Here is a 16,890-nt window from a genome sequence, read left to right on the forward strand (position 1 = left end):
AGATCTCTGGTTTATAAAGGACTAATTAAAAGGGTAGGAACAGGATCATCTATTTCAGTATGGAATGACCCTTGGCTCCCATCCACTCGCCCGAGACCAGCCAACAAAAACCTACACAATAGTTACCCGGACCTCACTGTAGATTATTTCATTAATCAAGAATCGCACACATGGAATGTACAGGCAATTAGGGACTTGGTGGATCCACAAGGTGCAAAAATAATTGAGAGTATACCATTGGGCAGAAATCAGTTGGCAGATAGGAATGGATGGCATTTCACAAAAAATGGAAAATATACGGTACAATCAGGATATCAGGTAGAGTGGATTTATCCTGACAAGGAGAAACCACCTGATTTTTATGGCCCTAATGTGGATATCCTTAAGGCATACTGTTGGAAGGTGAGGTGTCCTCCGAAGCTAAAACACTTTCTTTGGCAGCTGGTATCTGGTTGTATAGCGGTGACGAAAACATTAAAAGCACGAGGGATGCAAGGAGACATCTGTTGTGCCAGGTGCGGAGCTCCGGAGGAATCAATAAACCATGTGTTTTTTGAATGTCCTCCAGCACGTCAAGTGTGGGCATTATCCAAGATCCCATCAAATCCAAACATTTTCCCAATTGGCTCTCTTTTTGCTAATATGGATCATCTATTCTGGAGACTTAATCCAAAAATGGTGGATCACCAGTTTGCATGGATATTATGGTATATTTGGAAGGGTCGGAACAACAAAGTGTTCAGTAATTTAGATATGGACCCAAGAGGCATGCTGAGATTGGCAGAAGTGGAATCAACATTGTGGGCTGAGACACAAGTTATTAAAGATCATAGATTGGTACAGGAAGTACAGGTACGGCCTGATATAGGGACCATAGGACGATGGTGTTTCACTGATGGTTCTTGGAAAGATAAGGATTTTTTTTCAGGACAAGGATGGCATAGCACGCTGCCAGGGTTTGATGGCTTATTGGGAGCACGAAATGTAAGGGCATCCCTCTCACCTCTTCATTCGGAGATGGAGGCATTGATTTGGGCGATGAAATGTATGCGAAATTTAAGGCAGTTTCAAGTTACGTTTGCAACGGATTGTTCTCAACTGGTGAAGATGGTTTCGGAACCAGAGGAATGACCAGCATTTGAAAGCTACCTGGAAGATATCAAGACTTTGCGACAAAGTTTTGTCAACTCAGAAATTGTTCATGTTCCTAGGACGGAGAACAAAAGGGCGGATAGCTTGGCACGGAGTGCTCGGCAACAACTGTCTTTCGTCGTGCACATGGATGTAGTTTTACCACCTTGGTTTACAGAGTCTACATGAGTCTGTAAATGTTTGCTGTCAAAAAAAAAAAAAAGTAATGACTAAATGCAAAGATCTCAAAATTCAATTTTACATAATGACTGCAGTGAAGGTCCGCTTCATCACTAACAAATACTAAATACACGCAACAACACATTGATAAAAGATTTACAAAATATATAAACTCACCTACTCTTATATACTATATTGACAACACCAACAATATTCATTTAAGAATATTATCACAAAACAACATCACTTTAACAAAATCACACACTACAACAAATACAAATATCCCGCATGAATATGTTCGTGAGAGATATTTTCAAACCCACTTCCTTTCAATATATTTCAAATCGTAATATATATTTTACGCAATAAAAATAGACAATTATATGGGTATATACATTGCACGTAAATCATATCCCGCGCGTAGCGCAGGTCGACCCTAGTATATATATATATATATATATATATATATATATATATATAAAGTTGACTATTTCTCTTCTTGTACCATGTGGCAAGGGGATTTTACGACACGTGTCATTCATACTTTTTTCAACATTTTAGGTCCTTATTCTTTTAGATTATTGCAATTTGGCTAAATATTTTCTAATCATGAACTATCTAATCATTTTCGCACTAATTATTATCGTATGAAATTTTATAATCTATTTTATTGTTCACTAAAATTCAAGATGAATAAAAAAATAAATAAAATAATAGAAATATATTTTTTTTTACATGTTTAATTTATTCACAACTTAAAACAACACAATTTTTTGTTTTTTTAACAACTTTCTATTATTTAATGTACAAATTATATATTTATTTAACTATTAAAAATATAAAATGACCAAACTAATAAGAAGAAATTAGAGTGCAATACATAATTTAAACATAAAACTTTCACAGTCAGAAAGAAAAAGCAAAATACCATATCTCATTTTATCATAGAATGTCTTGGATAGAACAAACAGATGTCAGAAAATGCAAAAAGATAAAATATGAGACGAAGCAATCCCTGAAACACAAATGATCTTGATCAAGCATCAGCGCAAAAAACCAAAAAAGCGGGCCAGAGAAAGAATAATCATCTGAAGAACAAAGTCACCACGAAACAAAAAGACGCATGTCTAAAGCACCAGAAGCACAACCACCAGTTAAGAGATAAGAAACACCTCACAAACTAAACAAACACATACAAGGCGTTTATGTCAACGAAGAACTACAAAACTCTTAATAGAAGAAACCAAAGCTCCAACAGACTAACTCCACATACCTACACCAAAGGATACATGATAAGAAGATAAACAACCTGAGTGTGGGAGAATGGAAGCCAACCACCGAGAAACCAAAGCTTCCAACTAACAAGTAGTATTATATATACATACAACAACACATTATTAAAAAGACAAACACATAATATATTATCTACTAATTATCTACTACTACATAACCTAATAAAACATCAAATAATGCTCTTCACAAATAAATACTGACCACATAATCACATCATCAGAAAATCATATTTAAGAATAATAAAACAATATTCCGCGCGGACAACCCCCTAGTAATTTATAAACTTTTGTTTTAAATACATATTTTTGTGCACTCTTTTATTTTAAATATATAAAACATCTTTATATACCTCACAGATAATACTTAAAAAGTGTTGGGCCTTAACTCTTAGAAAAGAAAGTGGGCTTAGTCAATTTATCTTTTTGAGATCTTCTGCTAAAGATGTAGCTAAACAGCTCAAAGTATTGTTAAAAACTCAGCTCCACTGATAAACACTTTTGTAACAGTCAGGTCTTAATGGATACTGGAAACTCACTTGCTTGAATGATTTAGGAACAACAAATGGTGATGCCTGGACATAGAGATTCCAACTTGCAGAAGGAGCTGAATCCGTATATCCCAACAGCAGCTGCTTTTGGAGGAGTGTGCATTGGTGCACTCACTGATTTGGCTGATTTCATGGGAGCCATTTGGTCGGGGACTGGTATCTTACTGGATGTGACTATCATATATCAGTATTTTGAAACCTTTGAGAAGGAAAAGGCCAGCGAGCTTGGCTTCTAAAGGGTTGATTTTGTTGAGACTAGTGGAAAACAGACTTGATTTTGTTGAGACTAGTGGAAAACAGACTCTTCTTTGTGACTGTGTCGACTTGAAGTTTATAAAGAGCATTTTGGTAGCTGCTTTTTGATCAACCAACACAGTTACTACCTCTCTTATAAAGTGACGGTCTCCACTTGAAGTTTATAAAGAGCATCAGTATATGTTAATTTCTGTTTACACACTAGTGTGGTAGCCTTTTAAAAATGTTTGACAAAGAAAATATATTTCAAATGTAACTTTTTGAAAGAAAAATAAAATCATTAAGAAACATTAAATCATTTCATAAGATAATCAAGCAAAATGATGTGGAAACCATGAAGATTGTGTTTGATCAGTATTTTTTGATCAATTTAGATTCTTCGCATCTTCCAAGTTGTCTTATCAAAACATATGTATATGAAACTCAAGATTATAGAACTTTCACTTTATTAGCTTAAGAAAATTCCTCAAAACTAAAGCTCTCACAAATAATCTCTAATCTCACAAGTTCATGACACAACTCACCATCTTCTTATATACAAATATATTTTCTAAACTAACTAGTAAAACCCTTTATCCTAAACATAACTCGAATAGGATAAGTATGACTTGATCTCCAAGTTATTCTTCATGTTTATCTTCAAGTTTATCTCTAACAAGTTGCATATGCATCCTTGCCACATCTTTGGTCTTTTTCTAAGGGTTCAAGAACTCTCATTAGCAAATTTAATAACTGCCAGATCATAATATCTTATACTATAAAGTAGACTTTTTTCTCTCTTTGGGGCAATTTCTGCCACGTGTCACTTTTATTTAAACGAAGTGTTTTGGTTTACTGATACGGTTGGGCTTTTATATTCCAGGCCCATTGATAACATTTGATTCTTCGTCACTTTAGCTTCTTCCGACGAAAGTTCCAGAATCTGTGATCGACCGTAGCTTTTACGATTTCTTCTCCGTAACGGCGCATTGATTTCTACTTTGCTCCCAGGTTTTACGTAATTAACACATCCTCATTGATGTCGTCCTCATTGATGTCGAGTCCAACGAACCAGCGCACCCGTCGTTCTAAACAATCCGCCTCGGGAAGAGGCACAAGACGAGAGGCTAACATAGCTAATCAAGGAGCTCGATCGCCAGAAGAAAGCTCGAGAAGCCGCCTAGAGTTCGAAATCGGATCTCCAAGCGCCGTTCAATCGGCTCAAAGCTCTTGCTCATGAGGCAATCAAGAAGCGCAACGAGTCCAAGCGAGAGCGAGACGAAGCCTTGAAGAAAAAAGAAGATCTATCAAATGAGCTTGAGAGTATAAGTAAAAGCAAAGATGGTCGGTTTTGAAGAAGCTTGACGAGGCTTTGAGATCTAGAGATTGTTTGAAAACAGAGATTGAGACTTCGTCTCATATGTTGGTGAAGATATCTGGTAAAGTCAGCAGCTTTAAGAATTTCTCAAACGGAGGTCTTCCAAAGTCTCAGAAGTACACATGCCTGGCTTCTGTTGCCTATGGAGTTATCAAGCAGCACATGCTTATTCGTCGGAGGGTTTACTTTAGGTGTACTCGGCATATGCTCTTGGCTGCGTATATGCACAACAACTAATATTCTATTTAGTTGATCACATTAACATATTGGTTTCATTAGTACAATAATATATGCTCTCCTTGAATTACATATGTCGATGTGTGATGTCACTTCTATCAACTAAATCAGATCAACAAGGCTAGAGACTATAGTTGGAGCAGACCGATGATGAGGACAAAGCTTTGGAGGTGAGTTGAAAATAATCACTAATATGATATTTTCGCATTTCCCGCCTCTTTGTTGATTTACTTATTAACAAAGATTTGTACTGTAAATGAAGCAAACTTGGAAGGTACTGGGTTGGAAATTCACTCAGCTCAACTCTGCTATGGAGGATGCGACCTCTCAGCTAAAAACAGGAGATACCCTCTATGGTTCAGCTCTAAGAACCGATGAAGTTAAGGTAAACATGAGTAATCACATTGTATATATTTGCACAAGTTATTGAGATTGAGTTTTCTGTTTACCTAACTCTAACAATCTCCATTTATGACACAGTAGTCAAGCTGGATCGATATATGAGTCAATCGGGTCTTATAAGTGACCATAATTGCACAATAACATTTGCATTATCTTGAAGATCCTGTTGCAATTTCAGTATGGCCTTAAACTGAGTCTGATATGCGTTGGCTATTTTCTTGAGACCAGAGACTCATGTATGGATGTATGTAACTCAAGGAGAGCATATGGCCTGTAGTGCATGTACACACCTGATAGACTCATGTATCGATTTGTGTTGGCTATTTGCTTAAATTTAGTCTGATCTGTGTTGGTTATTTGCTTGAGATTTTCAGTCTGATGGAACTTTGAAAGAAGCAACTATTCCTTATATGACGAAGGCCTTACAGGTAATACTTATGTTAAGATCTCGAAGTGGCCAATCTGTTTTTGTGAATGCATCTGATTATATCCAGTTGCACCTAACGAATCAAAATTTAAGCAGATGGTAGTTGAATGCATAGAAGATGGTAGTTAATATACCGTTGGCTTTTGTGTTCATCGATCTACAGTTACATCTATATTTTAGATAAACTTATTGTTTATTCACATTATCTCCCATTATTTCAACCCAATGTTAATTTTTTCGTATTTTTTAAGCTGGAAACTTATATTTACTAGGAACTAGACGAGGGATATTAGATACTCTGCTTCAAATGCGTACCAGATTCGTTTATTCAATGTTTGATATGGCGTAATGGAAGCCATGTTATGGTAATCGAAGCTCTGATAGGAAACTATGAACAAACCTTGTCTGTTCTCTAACTTTTTTGAGTTTTGTTTCTATTATCATTTAAATTCCTTATTGGTGTTCTTGACGTATAAAACATTTATGATGAATGAATAAATATGTCATTTTGCTTTCTGAGAAACATATAAAGTTCATTTGTTTCCAGCAAAAAAAAAAGAAATTTTTATTTAATTATTTATTGCAGCACTCAAGGAGAAATGTAGGATGTTGAAAACACTATTAGAGATGTTCATAACTGATAAAAGAATTTGATTGCATTTGGAAAAGAAAGAATATATTGTTTTCTCATGACGAACATTCACTTTTATATTTTTCATAAAGAGTTACAATAGTAAAAAAAAACAGATTTTAGAGTAGGTTTGTTAAAGATAGAAACGAGAATTACGTAGAGAAAATAATATGTAGGAGATATTTGGTGTTCACAACATAAAAACTTCACCTAAGATACTGTATATTAATTATGAAAAGATTAAAATTTTGCTTATTTTTCAAACATCCCAATATAATGTTTCGAAAGTAAAATAAAATTAAAATTTCCTCATATTTTTCCTTATACGCCATGGAAAAATTGATACTACATGACAAAATCACTTTTAATTATATATTAATAGTTAAATCATGTCTTCCGATTATTTTAAATAATTTTTAATAAATAGTATTAGAAGCACTACATAAAAGATCAAAAATATTAATAAATATTGAAATCAAATTTCAATTAAAAGAATGTAATATTTCGCGCGGACAAACCACCGGTAACACATAAAGAAAGTAATCAAACCTGATCAACGTGTTAAATACTAACGTTTGTTTATGAGAGAAAATTGAATTTAAGCAGACAAAAATCAATTTTCCCGGTTAAGCTAAACCGACTCAGGTAGATGATAAAATTGAACAGACAAAACAAAATCGTAGGGTTTTAGAAAGAGCCGTCTCTTCTCCGTCGTCTTCCCTCTGCACCCTCAGAGCCAATTACGGCGGCAAAGAAATGCCTCGAGTCATCACCAACGAGACCTACGGTTGCCCTCCGATCCGAGCTTTGACCTTTGACTCTCTCGGCTTAATCAAAGGTTCCCACTTTTGTCTTGCTTAACCTAAACCTAAACCTCTTGGTTGAGCTATATATTGAAGCTATTTCTTCAATTCAATGTTACAGTGACTGAAGCTCGAGGCAAAGAGAGAGGAACTCCAACTGTAGTCAACACATGGGGCGAGATGAACGCTTCCAGATGCGTTCTTGCTGCTTCCATGGATGATAGGCCAAGTAACCCGGTAGAAAGTTTCATCCTTTCAATGTTTACTTGAAGCTAAGTCAAGTTTAGTTGAAAAGCTCATCACTTCTATCTTCTTTTGATTGCAGCTTTTGGCTGTGGCAAGAAAAGATGGCAACGTAAGTGTTCTTATCAATGTGTAGTTTATGTCCTTATCTGCAAAGCCTAGCTAACGTTGATGTCCACTTTTACTTAGGTTGAGGTTCTTAATCCTTGTAATGGTGATCTTCACTTTGCATACTCTTTATTTGGTGATTACGGTTCTTCACCTGAGGATGACGAAGTCTCTGGCTTGCATTTATTCAGAAAACAAAAAGATGATCAGGCAGAAAGGTATGTGTGTAGATTTACACTGAAACCGTTTCTTCGACCATTACTAGTTCGTTTTTTTTTTCTTGTGACGTTGACGTTTTATTAACAAAACTTTGTGTTAATTTAGATCTTGCACATTGCTTACATGCACGAAGAAGGGAGATGTGAGTCTCAGAACAGTTCAGTTTCCCAACGCACGTGCTGATTCTACAGATGAAGCTGCTCCCAAGACTTGGAAAGCATGTGGTTCTGGTGAAGTGTTGTTTGGTAAAGTGGATAGGAGTGAAAACTTCGGCTTGTTTGGAGGGTTAGTAGTAGTTAAGAACTGAATCAATGTTTTTTGTTATTTCATGGTTTGATTGTTACCGTAGTGAAATGAATGGTACTAATGCAGGAAACGTGTTGAAGTCAATATATGGGATCTTGAACAATGTACTAAGATCTGGAGCGCCAAATCAGTGAGTTACTTTGATTTTTGAACTAACTAGCCTTTGATGTCTCTTCTAACCAATCTCTGTTTTGGTGCAGCCTCCTAAAGACAATCTTGGGATCTTCACACCCACTTGGTTCACTTGTGCTGCGTTCTTGAGCAACGAAGATCACCGTAAATTTGCCACGGGAACCAAGTCTCACCAGGTTAAACCCTGAAGCTTCTACTGCCACCAGATTGTAATCGCTTTGTCCACTCACATTTCGTTTTTTACTGGAGACAGGTTCGTCTTTATGATGTTTCTGCTCAACGTAGACCAGTCCTGTCCTTTGATTTCCATGAGACTGCTATCACAGCCATCACTGAAGATCCAGATGGTCATACTGTTTATGTTGGGAATGCTTCTGCTGATCTCGCTGCCTTTGATATTCGAACAGGTTCATTGATTCTCTCTACAAATGTGTCATTAACAATGTTGATGCATCAGACAAGTAATCACTCGTCTCTGTTGCAGGAAAGCTGTTGGGAAACTTTTTGGGGAAATGTTCTGGAAGCATAAGATCTGTTGTTAGACATCCACATCATCAAGTGATAGCTTCTTGCGGTAAGAAGATGCACTGTATTGTCGACATAACTTCAAAAATTCATATGCGTTTTTCAACAGTCTCATATGTGTGTTGTTTTATTGAACTGTTCAGGGCTGGACAGATATTTACGGGTCTATGACGTGAAGACACGCCAGCTCATCTCTGCGGTACACTCGTTGACGTCGAGACTGATGTTCTTTTGAGAAGTAGAGTCTTATTCACTCATCAATTTTTGTTATTACAGGTTTTCTTGAAGCAACATCTTACAGGTCTTGTATTCGACTCAGGGTTTAGTGGAGAAGGTTAGTTTTCTTTTGGCCGTTTACATATCACATCTGTTTCTGCATTCCTAAGTTAGTATGATTGGTTTATGGTCGAAACAGAGATAGCTGTAGCAAACACAGTTGTCGAGGCTGAAACAGAGGAGAAGATGACGATCTTGGAAGATGATGATGAAGAGGATGAAGATAAAACAGAGGAGGTTCCTGTGAAGAAAAAGAAGTCAAAGAAAGAGAAACGCAGTATAGATAAAGTCTCAGAGAAGGGTGAAAAGATAGACCAGGTAAGAAGCAAGAAGATACGAGATCACAAGAAGAAAACCAAGAAAGTAAAGCTCACTCAAGAAGACTAATTTTTAGTTTTTTTCAGACATTGTTGTTGTACTTTGCTCTTCTAATCTGAGCCACAGTTTTGAACAAGACTTGAAAGAAAAACAGTGTTTTGGCTCTTCAAATTTTTGTGTTCCCCCAGAAAAAACTTCAGAGTTTTTGATTTCAACCTCCCCATGAAAGGGAAAGTTACAAACTTACAATGTTCATTGAAAGGCTAAAGCACATCTCAAACAACAATCCTGCATCATTCAACTCGTTGTCAGATTGTAACCATGTCTTTTTTTTCGTTTTTCTAGTGTCACCATCATTGTAACTTCCTGAATTATGACACTGTTGCAAAATTTGTGTGGTTCTGCTCAAGCAGGTAGCTTGAGTTTGGTGTTGGTTTTCCAGCTACAATGAAACACAAAGGGATCCAAGGTCAGTGCGTGATAAGTGGCTATTAAAGGTTTCGAGAATGCTCAGACGGACGAGGTCTCTTTACCTTAAGTAGTAGTAGTAGAAGAAATCCGCATAGAGAGCTGTCTGGACAAGACCAGAGACACAAGCTGTAAAATGCAAATATGTCAACGTTAGCAATGAGGAAAAACAATTCGGTAAAATGTAAATGGTTCTTCATTGTTGTTAACATTAATTACCGATCCATCTAGTAAAATGATCTTCTGTGAAATAGCGATAGATCCAGTTGATGATATACAGTCCACGATACGCCCTGCAAGTTAAATAATCATTGCCCATTCAGATTTTGCTTACGGGACACAGAAAAAATGCATAACGAAAATAAGCCAGTCTGTTATGTAAAATCAAGAGATTACAATAACATTATTGCAGGTGGTACTCATGCTATATCAACATCGAGTTCCAAAATGGGAACCCATTAAAGGCAAAGGATCAAGCAGGAAAGAATTACGTACCCAAGAAAGAGAACATATTGTCCAGTCAAGTTATCCACATTCCCACTTCTCTGTAGCAGAACCAACTGGGGAAGGATAGCCACTGCCTCCAAGTATATAGAAAAGGCCCAGAACACCTACAATAGTTTCAAATTCACATGATTAGCATGTTGCACTGCAATTCTGACTATCAACACACAACCACATTGCTGCAATACTACTTCAGAATACAGCTCGGAGTAAAGGCAAATGTATGTAGCCATGTAGGTATCGCTAAATGATCTAGTGAATTTCAAATAAAAAGATAATATAGGCGCATCTGACAAGCTTAATCAAAGAACATTTTGACAAGAAATATAGCGAGATGCTGATAACATAAATCCATGTGCACCTTAGCGAAGTAAAATTTGTCACATGCAATGATGACACAGCAGATTCCATTAATGGAAGCAAACAAACCTCTAACGATGCAACAGTTAGACACTAACAGGTAATTTTCATAATAAGTAGCAAGATATGAGAAGTTGCACAAGTGGGTACAAATTTCAAACAAGCTTTAGCAACAACTGTGACAAGGCTTCAAATGAATCTATAAAAGCCAAGAATTTTCAACATAATGTGATATAAATGGAAAGACATGACACATCCATCATAATCACCAAACACATATGGCGTATAAGAAAATGATATAGCAAAACCAAGATCACAGTTTGATGTATAACGAATGAGCCAAAAAGAAGATAACACAACATATGAGAGCAAGCTACGCTACTAGCTATGTGTCCCAGAAGTATTCGTTTTCCTATTATCAACAAACCAAAAGCATATGAAGATACCTCTTGAAATGTGAATTTCTCATTCATGATAAGTCCCAAAACAAAGCACGCTAACACAACGTATTGGTGACGAAACGTATCCAGATCCTTATCGTATGACCTCCGCACCAACGGATGCCTACGCATGCACCAAACGATAGCCAAAGAGCTGACAATGAAGACGATCTTCATCACGGTGTTGTAGAGAGACACATAGTCCGTGATGAGATCCATGTAGCGAGTCAAGAACACAAGCGCATACAGCTCCTGAGTCTTGAGAGAGATTCCTTAAGCCAACCAAAAATCAAAAGTCAACACAGAGACTGTTAAGAATCTGCAAACGTATAGGCTCGAATCCGAGACTACGAATCTATCTTAGGGGGAAGAGATCTCCACTACTTTGACTTACTCGGAGATCAATCATAAAAAACTCAATCGGATTCAAAACGAGATTGCATTGCGAGGCTAATGTACGCGAAAACGAAGAGGTCAAAGCAATGCGATTGTTTCTGAGAACTCACCGGCGCAGGATTTGGTAGCGTAGATTTTGAGAAGGAGGATTAAGATACTGATCAAGTGAGTCATATCGCCAGCGAATCTGAAGATATTCATCGTTCACCAGCAAGAAGGAGGAGACTCGGCAAATTTTCCGGGAATCCAGAAAAGAAAATTCGATCGATGCTTGTCTCTTCTAATCGAGAATCCACCAGAAAGAGACCTAAAGTTCCATTGAAGCGCAGATTTGAAGCTCCTTTGAAATGAACGTGCCACGTTTTTTCTCTCCTGCGCTGACGTGGCGGAATTAGGAGAGAGCCAGTTAACTTGATTTGTCACGTGTTCTATATGTTTTCTCAAAAGCTGTTAGACTGACTCGGTTAGTTACATTACATGGACCGGCGTATACGGTATATGGGCCTTTGGTTTTCATTTGTTCAACGTTGATTTTAGCCCTCTACCGTAGTAATAGTAACTGATACTTATAATCCATTTTTGATTATTGTATTATCCAGGTTTTGGATTTATTAAGATTCACGATTTAGTTCGGATCTATTGAGGTTCTGAATTTTGGTGAAAAACTTATGTTCTGCCCCATTCAGATATTTATTATATATAAGAGATTGGATTTGGTTCATATCGATTCTAGTTTGAATACTCATTCATGTTATCTATAAATATTTGAAATATATTTATGTTATCTATGAATATTTTAAATCTAAAAGTATTTCAAAATATTTAAAGATCTAAAATATGTCATATAAATTTCAAAACGTATGACTAAATACCAAATTTATAGTATTCTGAGTTACTTATTTATATTTTAGACTAGTGGTTGGGCCGCGCTTCGCGCGGAGATTAATATATCTTGTAATATTTACGTTTAATTTGAAAGTTTAAATTATATAGGACGTGTAAATATTGTTTCATTGATTTCTGTTTTTATATTTATCGTTTACTATTGAAATCGTTCGATGTTCAACTTTAATCTTATTGTGGCAAAGTATATTTCATAACAGGATTGTTGAATAGACTATTTTTATTTTGGAAAAGTACATATGTCGATATGTTTATTTTGTTCTAGATTATCTAGCTTAATTTCTATTGCTAGATTATTTTATATTGCGTTACTCGTTTAGATTATGCAAATAAATATATTTTTCGTATCAATATTAGATATTTGATTGATTTTTTTTAAGTCATGACATATCTTGCTAAAATTTTACACATCTATTTGGATATAACTATCTTAGACCTCTTATTTATATTATGAGAATAATTTCTGCATTGTTTTTGCTCTTTTGCTTACTCTATTCAACAATGTTATATTATATAAAATTTAAAAATTATATTTTCAAATCTTTTTTAATAATATTCAACAAAAAATTATAGACCATATATAAAGCTAATTTGTCGTTATCATTACTTGAATTGAATTGATAAACTTCACTTTGTTCTTGGCTGATGATTTCTTTGCAATCAATTAAAAATCCATATTAGAATTAATTTTTTATATCTAATTTTATAATATATTATTTAGAATAATAATAATCGTTCTTAATTTAAAGGGTGTGTTTAATTGGAAGTTTGAGGATATTTAATCTGAACGGAAAATGAATGGTTATAAGAACTTCTTTAAAACTATTTTAAAATTAATTGTTATGGAACTTGTTATTTGATAAACTCATTTAAAATTTACTGTTTTGAAATATTTTTATGCTGAGTATTTTACGATTTGCATTCATTTTAAAGTATTTTTGTGTATTTTAGTGTACTTTAATTTAAATCATAGTAATTCTTAAATCTTCAAAAATCATTGAAAAACTCAGTAAAAATCAAATCCTTTCAACTTATGGATTTAATACATTCTCATGTGTAAGAACTTTTAATTAAAACTGTTCTTTCCAAAAGAAAAATTTGGTACAAATATTTAGATTAATATATATTTTAAAATATTTCATGTGTAATTCCAAAATAACAATATAAATCAAACAAAATTAACCAATTGCAAAGTTCAACAGTTGAGACCGGAGAAAAACTTTTGTTTCTGACAGAAAAATAAATTAGTAAAAAGTAACCAATATGAATAGCAGATGAAACTGAGATGGAAGAAAAAAAAAATAGAAGGTGAAACTGAAGGAAAAACATTTGTCTATATGGTATATTGGTATCATTTAAATTTACACAGTAACAATACTTAGATCATTAACGACACTGGAGTCAAACAAAAATAATACAACAGAGCTCAATTAGTTCACATACTCAATTTTCTTAGATATACCCATAGCTGGTTTAAGCGATACCCACAAAAAAAGATTGGAATCTTTTTTTTATCAATGCCTCTTTGTTTGAAGATGTTTTTTCATGACACTTACGAACTCCACAAAAGAAAATGAAACGGGTTCTTTGATATTCAAATTATTGCAACTTTTGCTGTGTTGATTCGGCATCCAGACTCAGGTTGTATTGTCAAAGACAATCTGTAAGATCAAAACAAACGAAAATCAAAAATGATAAAATCAAGAATAAGATTCATAGTTTGCTCGTAAAAAAACCACCTTAGCTTTCGGCACATGGTGACCCCTTAAGTCATACTTAATATCCACCGTTGAAGTCATGATCGATATAACTGGAACAAACCATTTTCACCCAAACAGAGCTTAGTTGCCAAAACGTCAAATTTGTTATATGTTGCATTCAGACCCTGTAGAGATAATTACTCTTCTCAACAGAAAACCATTGTTCTTCATTATTTCTGCAATAGTAACAACATTTACAATAGCTACACATTTTCATACCGAATATCCAATCATTAGAAAGGCTATTAAAGTCTAAATACACAGAAGAAAGTACAGGAGAGAGAGAGATTAAGAACATGCATACCCATCCCAAGGACAGACAGCTCAACATCATCGTACTGCTGCATATACCTCTGAAACAAATCCAAGATATCAATCAATGACAATACCCAATTACAGAACTTAGAACTTAAGTAAAAATTACACCAACCAAAGTGAAAACCTTTGGCAAGACACAACTAAAGCACAAAGATTTCCAGAAAAAAATTGAACCTTTTTGAGTGGGTAGGAGTAACACAGATTTTCACAGACAATCACATCCGCTATAGAAACAGATCATAGAGTCCAAAAACATCAAAGCTTAGACGATGAGTTCCATAGCCAAAAAGTGCGTACCTTGGCGAGATTGACGTAGAAGAACAATGGTTTCATAATGTTAGAAACCTGAATCCGATTTTTTCTTCTGAGAATCATCAGCCTAGGACGCCAAAGACGTAAGAAGGATGTACAAATTCACTATTGTTGGAGTTGGTGCTTGAAAGAGGTTGTCCTTTCTGATTTCTTAGTGGTGAGGATGCTCATTGCAGGTGACAAACAAATTTATAAGTGAAACTTCAATTGGTATTTGGAGAATGATGAGTCCGATTTAATGAGAGAGGGAGGTGTGGTGAAAACGACATAAAAGACTGGTTTAATATGGAAGATGATTGATGACTGCAGACGTTACACAAATGGTCCGGAGGCGGCAGTGTGATCTAAGCAGCACGGTGGTTCTCCTTTACAATGTCCAAGTCGACACAGAGGAAACCTAATAACTCTTGGGCTAAAATGAAAAATGCAAGCCCAAACGAAACCATAAGAAACCAAGCCCAACCGAAACCAACCAAACCTAAACGCAGAGTTTAAATACAAGTTCCAGGTGGCGAAATTCCCCCCAAGGCGAGAAAAAACTCAACTTTATTTATTAAGATTATCACTAATTTTTTTTTAAAAAAAATATCAAATACTTATTCAAGAATAGTTTCATGTTTGGTGTCTTTTTTAAAAAAAAATCTTTTTAACTAAAATTGGGCAATCATTTAGATTCAATGTTTTTTTTTTTTTGAAAAAAGTGCTATTTAGATTCAATGTTCGATTCGAATAAAACTAAAGTCTAATATACTATTAAATAAGATCAACTAGGGTAGGACGAGATATACTTTACTTGTGATCGATATTATTATATTTTTGTACGATTTTGTAGTTTGTATTTTAGGTTTGTATTTGCAAGAGATGTTTAATGATTTTTATCTTTTAGAAAGTTTTAAGTAAGGAGAGATTATATGTGATAAGATATATTTTGCTTGTTTATAATAGTTGTTTCTATATTAAAAAGTTGTGTCATTGATATGATACGTAAGCTTCAAATGGTTTTCAGGTTGTTTCTTTTAACAAAAATTTGATCTCATATTCGGTGTGTTATTTGTGGTTTGTAATATTTTGGGTTCGGAAGGTTTGGATTGTGAGTAATTTTTTGTGTATGTTATAAAAGTAATTACTTTTTATGATGAAATCATAGTATTTCGACATGTTATTAGAGTGGAAATAGTGATTATTTGAAGTTGCATTTCTTATTAAAAGTAGAATGTTATATTGAATGCGAAGAAAGTATAGCGAAGCTAATCAAAATAAAAAACATTGTAACTGGAGAATGTGAAAATGTGAAAACTGAGTAGCGGTCGATGAGTGTGGGCACTTGTTAGTCACCGTAAAACCAACTCCAAATTTTTTTTACATTTGTTTATAGTAATAAAAATCAATGCATCAATTTTCCATATTATTGTGGTGACGTTGTCTTGATAGCATTATAAACTAATAACACTTTTTTCATTATAGTTACGTAGCATAAAGAACGTTTGATCTACTCCATCATTTGTCAGCTCTAGACATCTTGGTTTGTCGTTCATGATAATCCATAAATTTCATGCATTCCTTGTCGGGGTCAAAATCGGTCACGACGGAATCAATGTCTGAAACTCTGTAAAAATCGGCATGAACGTTTTTACGAAAAATAAATCTTCGGAAAAGATTTATTCTTACAAAGAGCCCTGCGGAAGAAACACGAGACATCAGAGAAAAGCCCGAAAAAGGTCGCACGGTCGCTACGTAGCGACCGAGCTCGAGCCAAGCTCGGTCGCCATGTAGCGACCGAGCACACGTCCCGCCCGGTCGCTACGTAGCGACCGAGCGTCCGTCCCGCTCGGTTGCTACGTAGCACTCAAGCCAAGCTCGGTCGCTACGTAGCGACTGAGCATCCGTCACGTAGCGACCGAGCTCTTCCGAAACGTCGATACGACACGAATCCATGCATTCTCGTATACCTTTCGATGCTGTCTCCCGAAGGCCGTAGCGAACCCATTTCATGTTTTCCGCCATTCGAAGTCATCAATCATACTTTACGATAAAAACCG

The 16,890-nt window shown here is 35.3% G+C and overlaps 2 protein-coding genes and 1 long non-coding RNA gene across 3 annotated transcripts; 1 reads left to right on the top strand and 2 right to left on the bottom strand.

The window, feature by feature from the left end:
* The first annotated feature begins 7,071 nt into the window (after positions 1-7,071).
* Positions 7,072-9,605, top strand: LOC111213120 (WD repeat-containing protein 74). The gene is made up of 12 exons (XM_022714787.2): positions 7,072-7,298; positions 7,385-7,500; positions 7,589-7,618; positions 7,696-7,832; positions 7,939-8,118; positions 8,206-8,269; positions 8,340-8,447; positions 8,525-8,678; positions 8,756-8,845; positions 8,940-8,995; positions 9,073-9,130; positions 9,212-9,605. Exons 1-12 carry the CDS (start codon positions 7,217-7,219, stop codon positions 9,457-9,459), a joined length of 1,323 nt encoding a protein of 440 aa, XP_022570508.1. The 5' UTR covers positions 7,072-7,216; the 3' UTR covers positions 9,460-9,605.
* LOC111213122 (ER lumen protein-retaining receptor A-like) lies at positions 9,433-11,930 on the bottom strand. Its single transcript, XM_022714788.2, has 6 exons — positions 11,669-11,930; positions 11,169-11,434; positions 10,354-10,469; positions 10,078-10,151; positions 9,924-9,987; positions 9,433-9,832 (listed from the first exon to the last, which is right to left on the bottom strand). The coding sequence occupies exons 1-6, from the start codon at positions 11,757-11,759 to the stop codon at positions 9,796-9,798; spliced, it is 648 nt and encodes a 215-aa protein (XP_022570509.1). The 5' UTR covers positions 11,760-11,930; the 3' UTR covers positions 9,433-9,795.
* Positions 11,931-13,776: 1,846 nt separating this feature from the next.
* LOC111213123 lies at positions 13,777-15,361 on the bottom strand. The gene is made up of 4 exons (XR_002663231.2): positions 14,837-15,361; positions 14,526-14,574; positions 14,201-14,397; positions 13,777-14,122 (listed from the first exon to the last, which is right to left on the bottom strand). It is a non-coding gene; the product is annotated as an uncharacterized LOC111213123 (long non-coding RNA).
* Positions 15,362-16,890: the final 1,529 nt, after the last annotated feature.

The sequence above is a fragment of the Brassica napus genome, chromosome C3, assembly GCF_020379485.1.
Source record: "Brassica napus cultivar Da-Ae chromosome C3, Da-Ae, whole genome shotgun sequence".
Lineage (NCBI taxonomy): Eukaryota > Viridiplantae > Streptophyta > Magnoliopsida > Brassicales > Brassicaceae > Brassica > Brassica napus.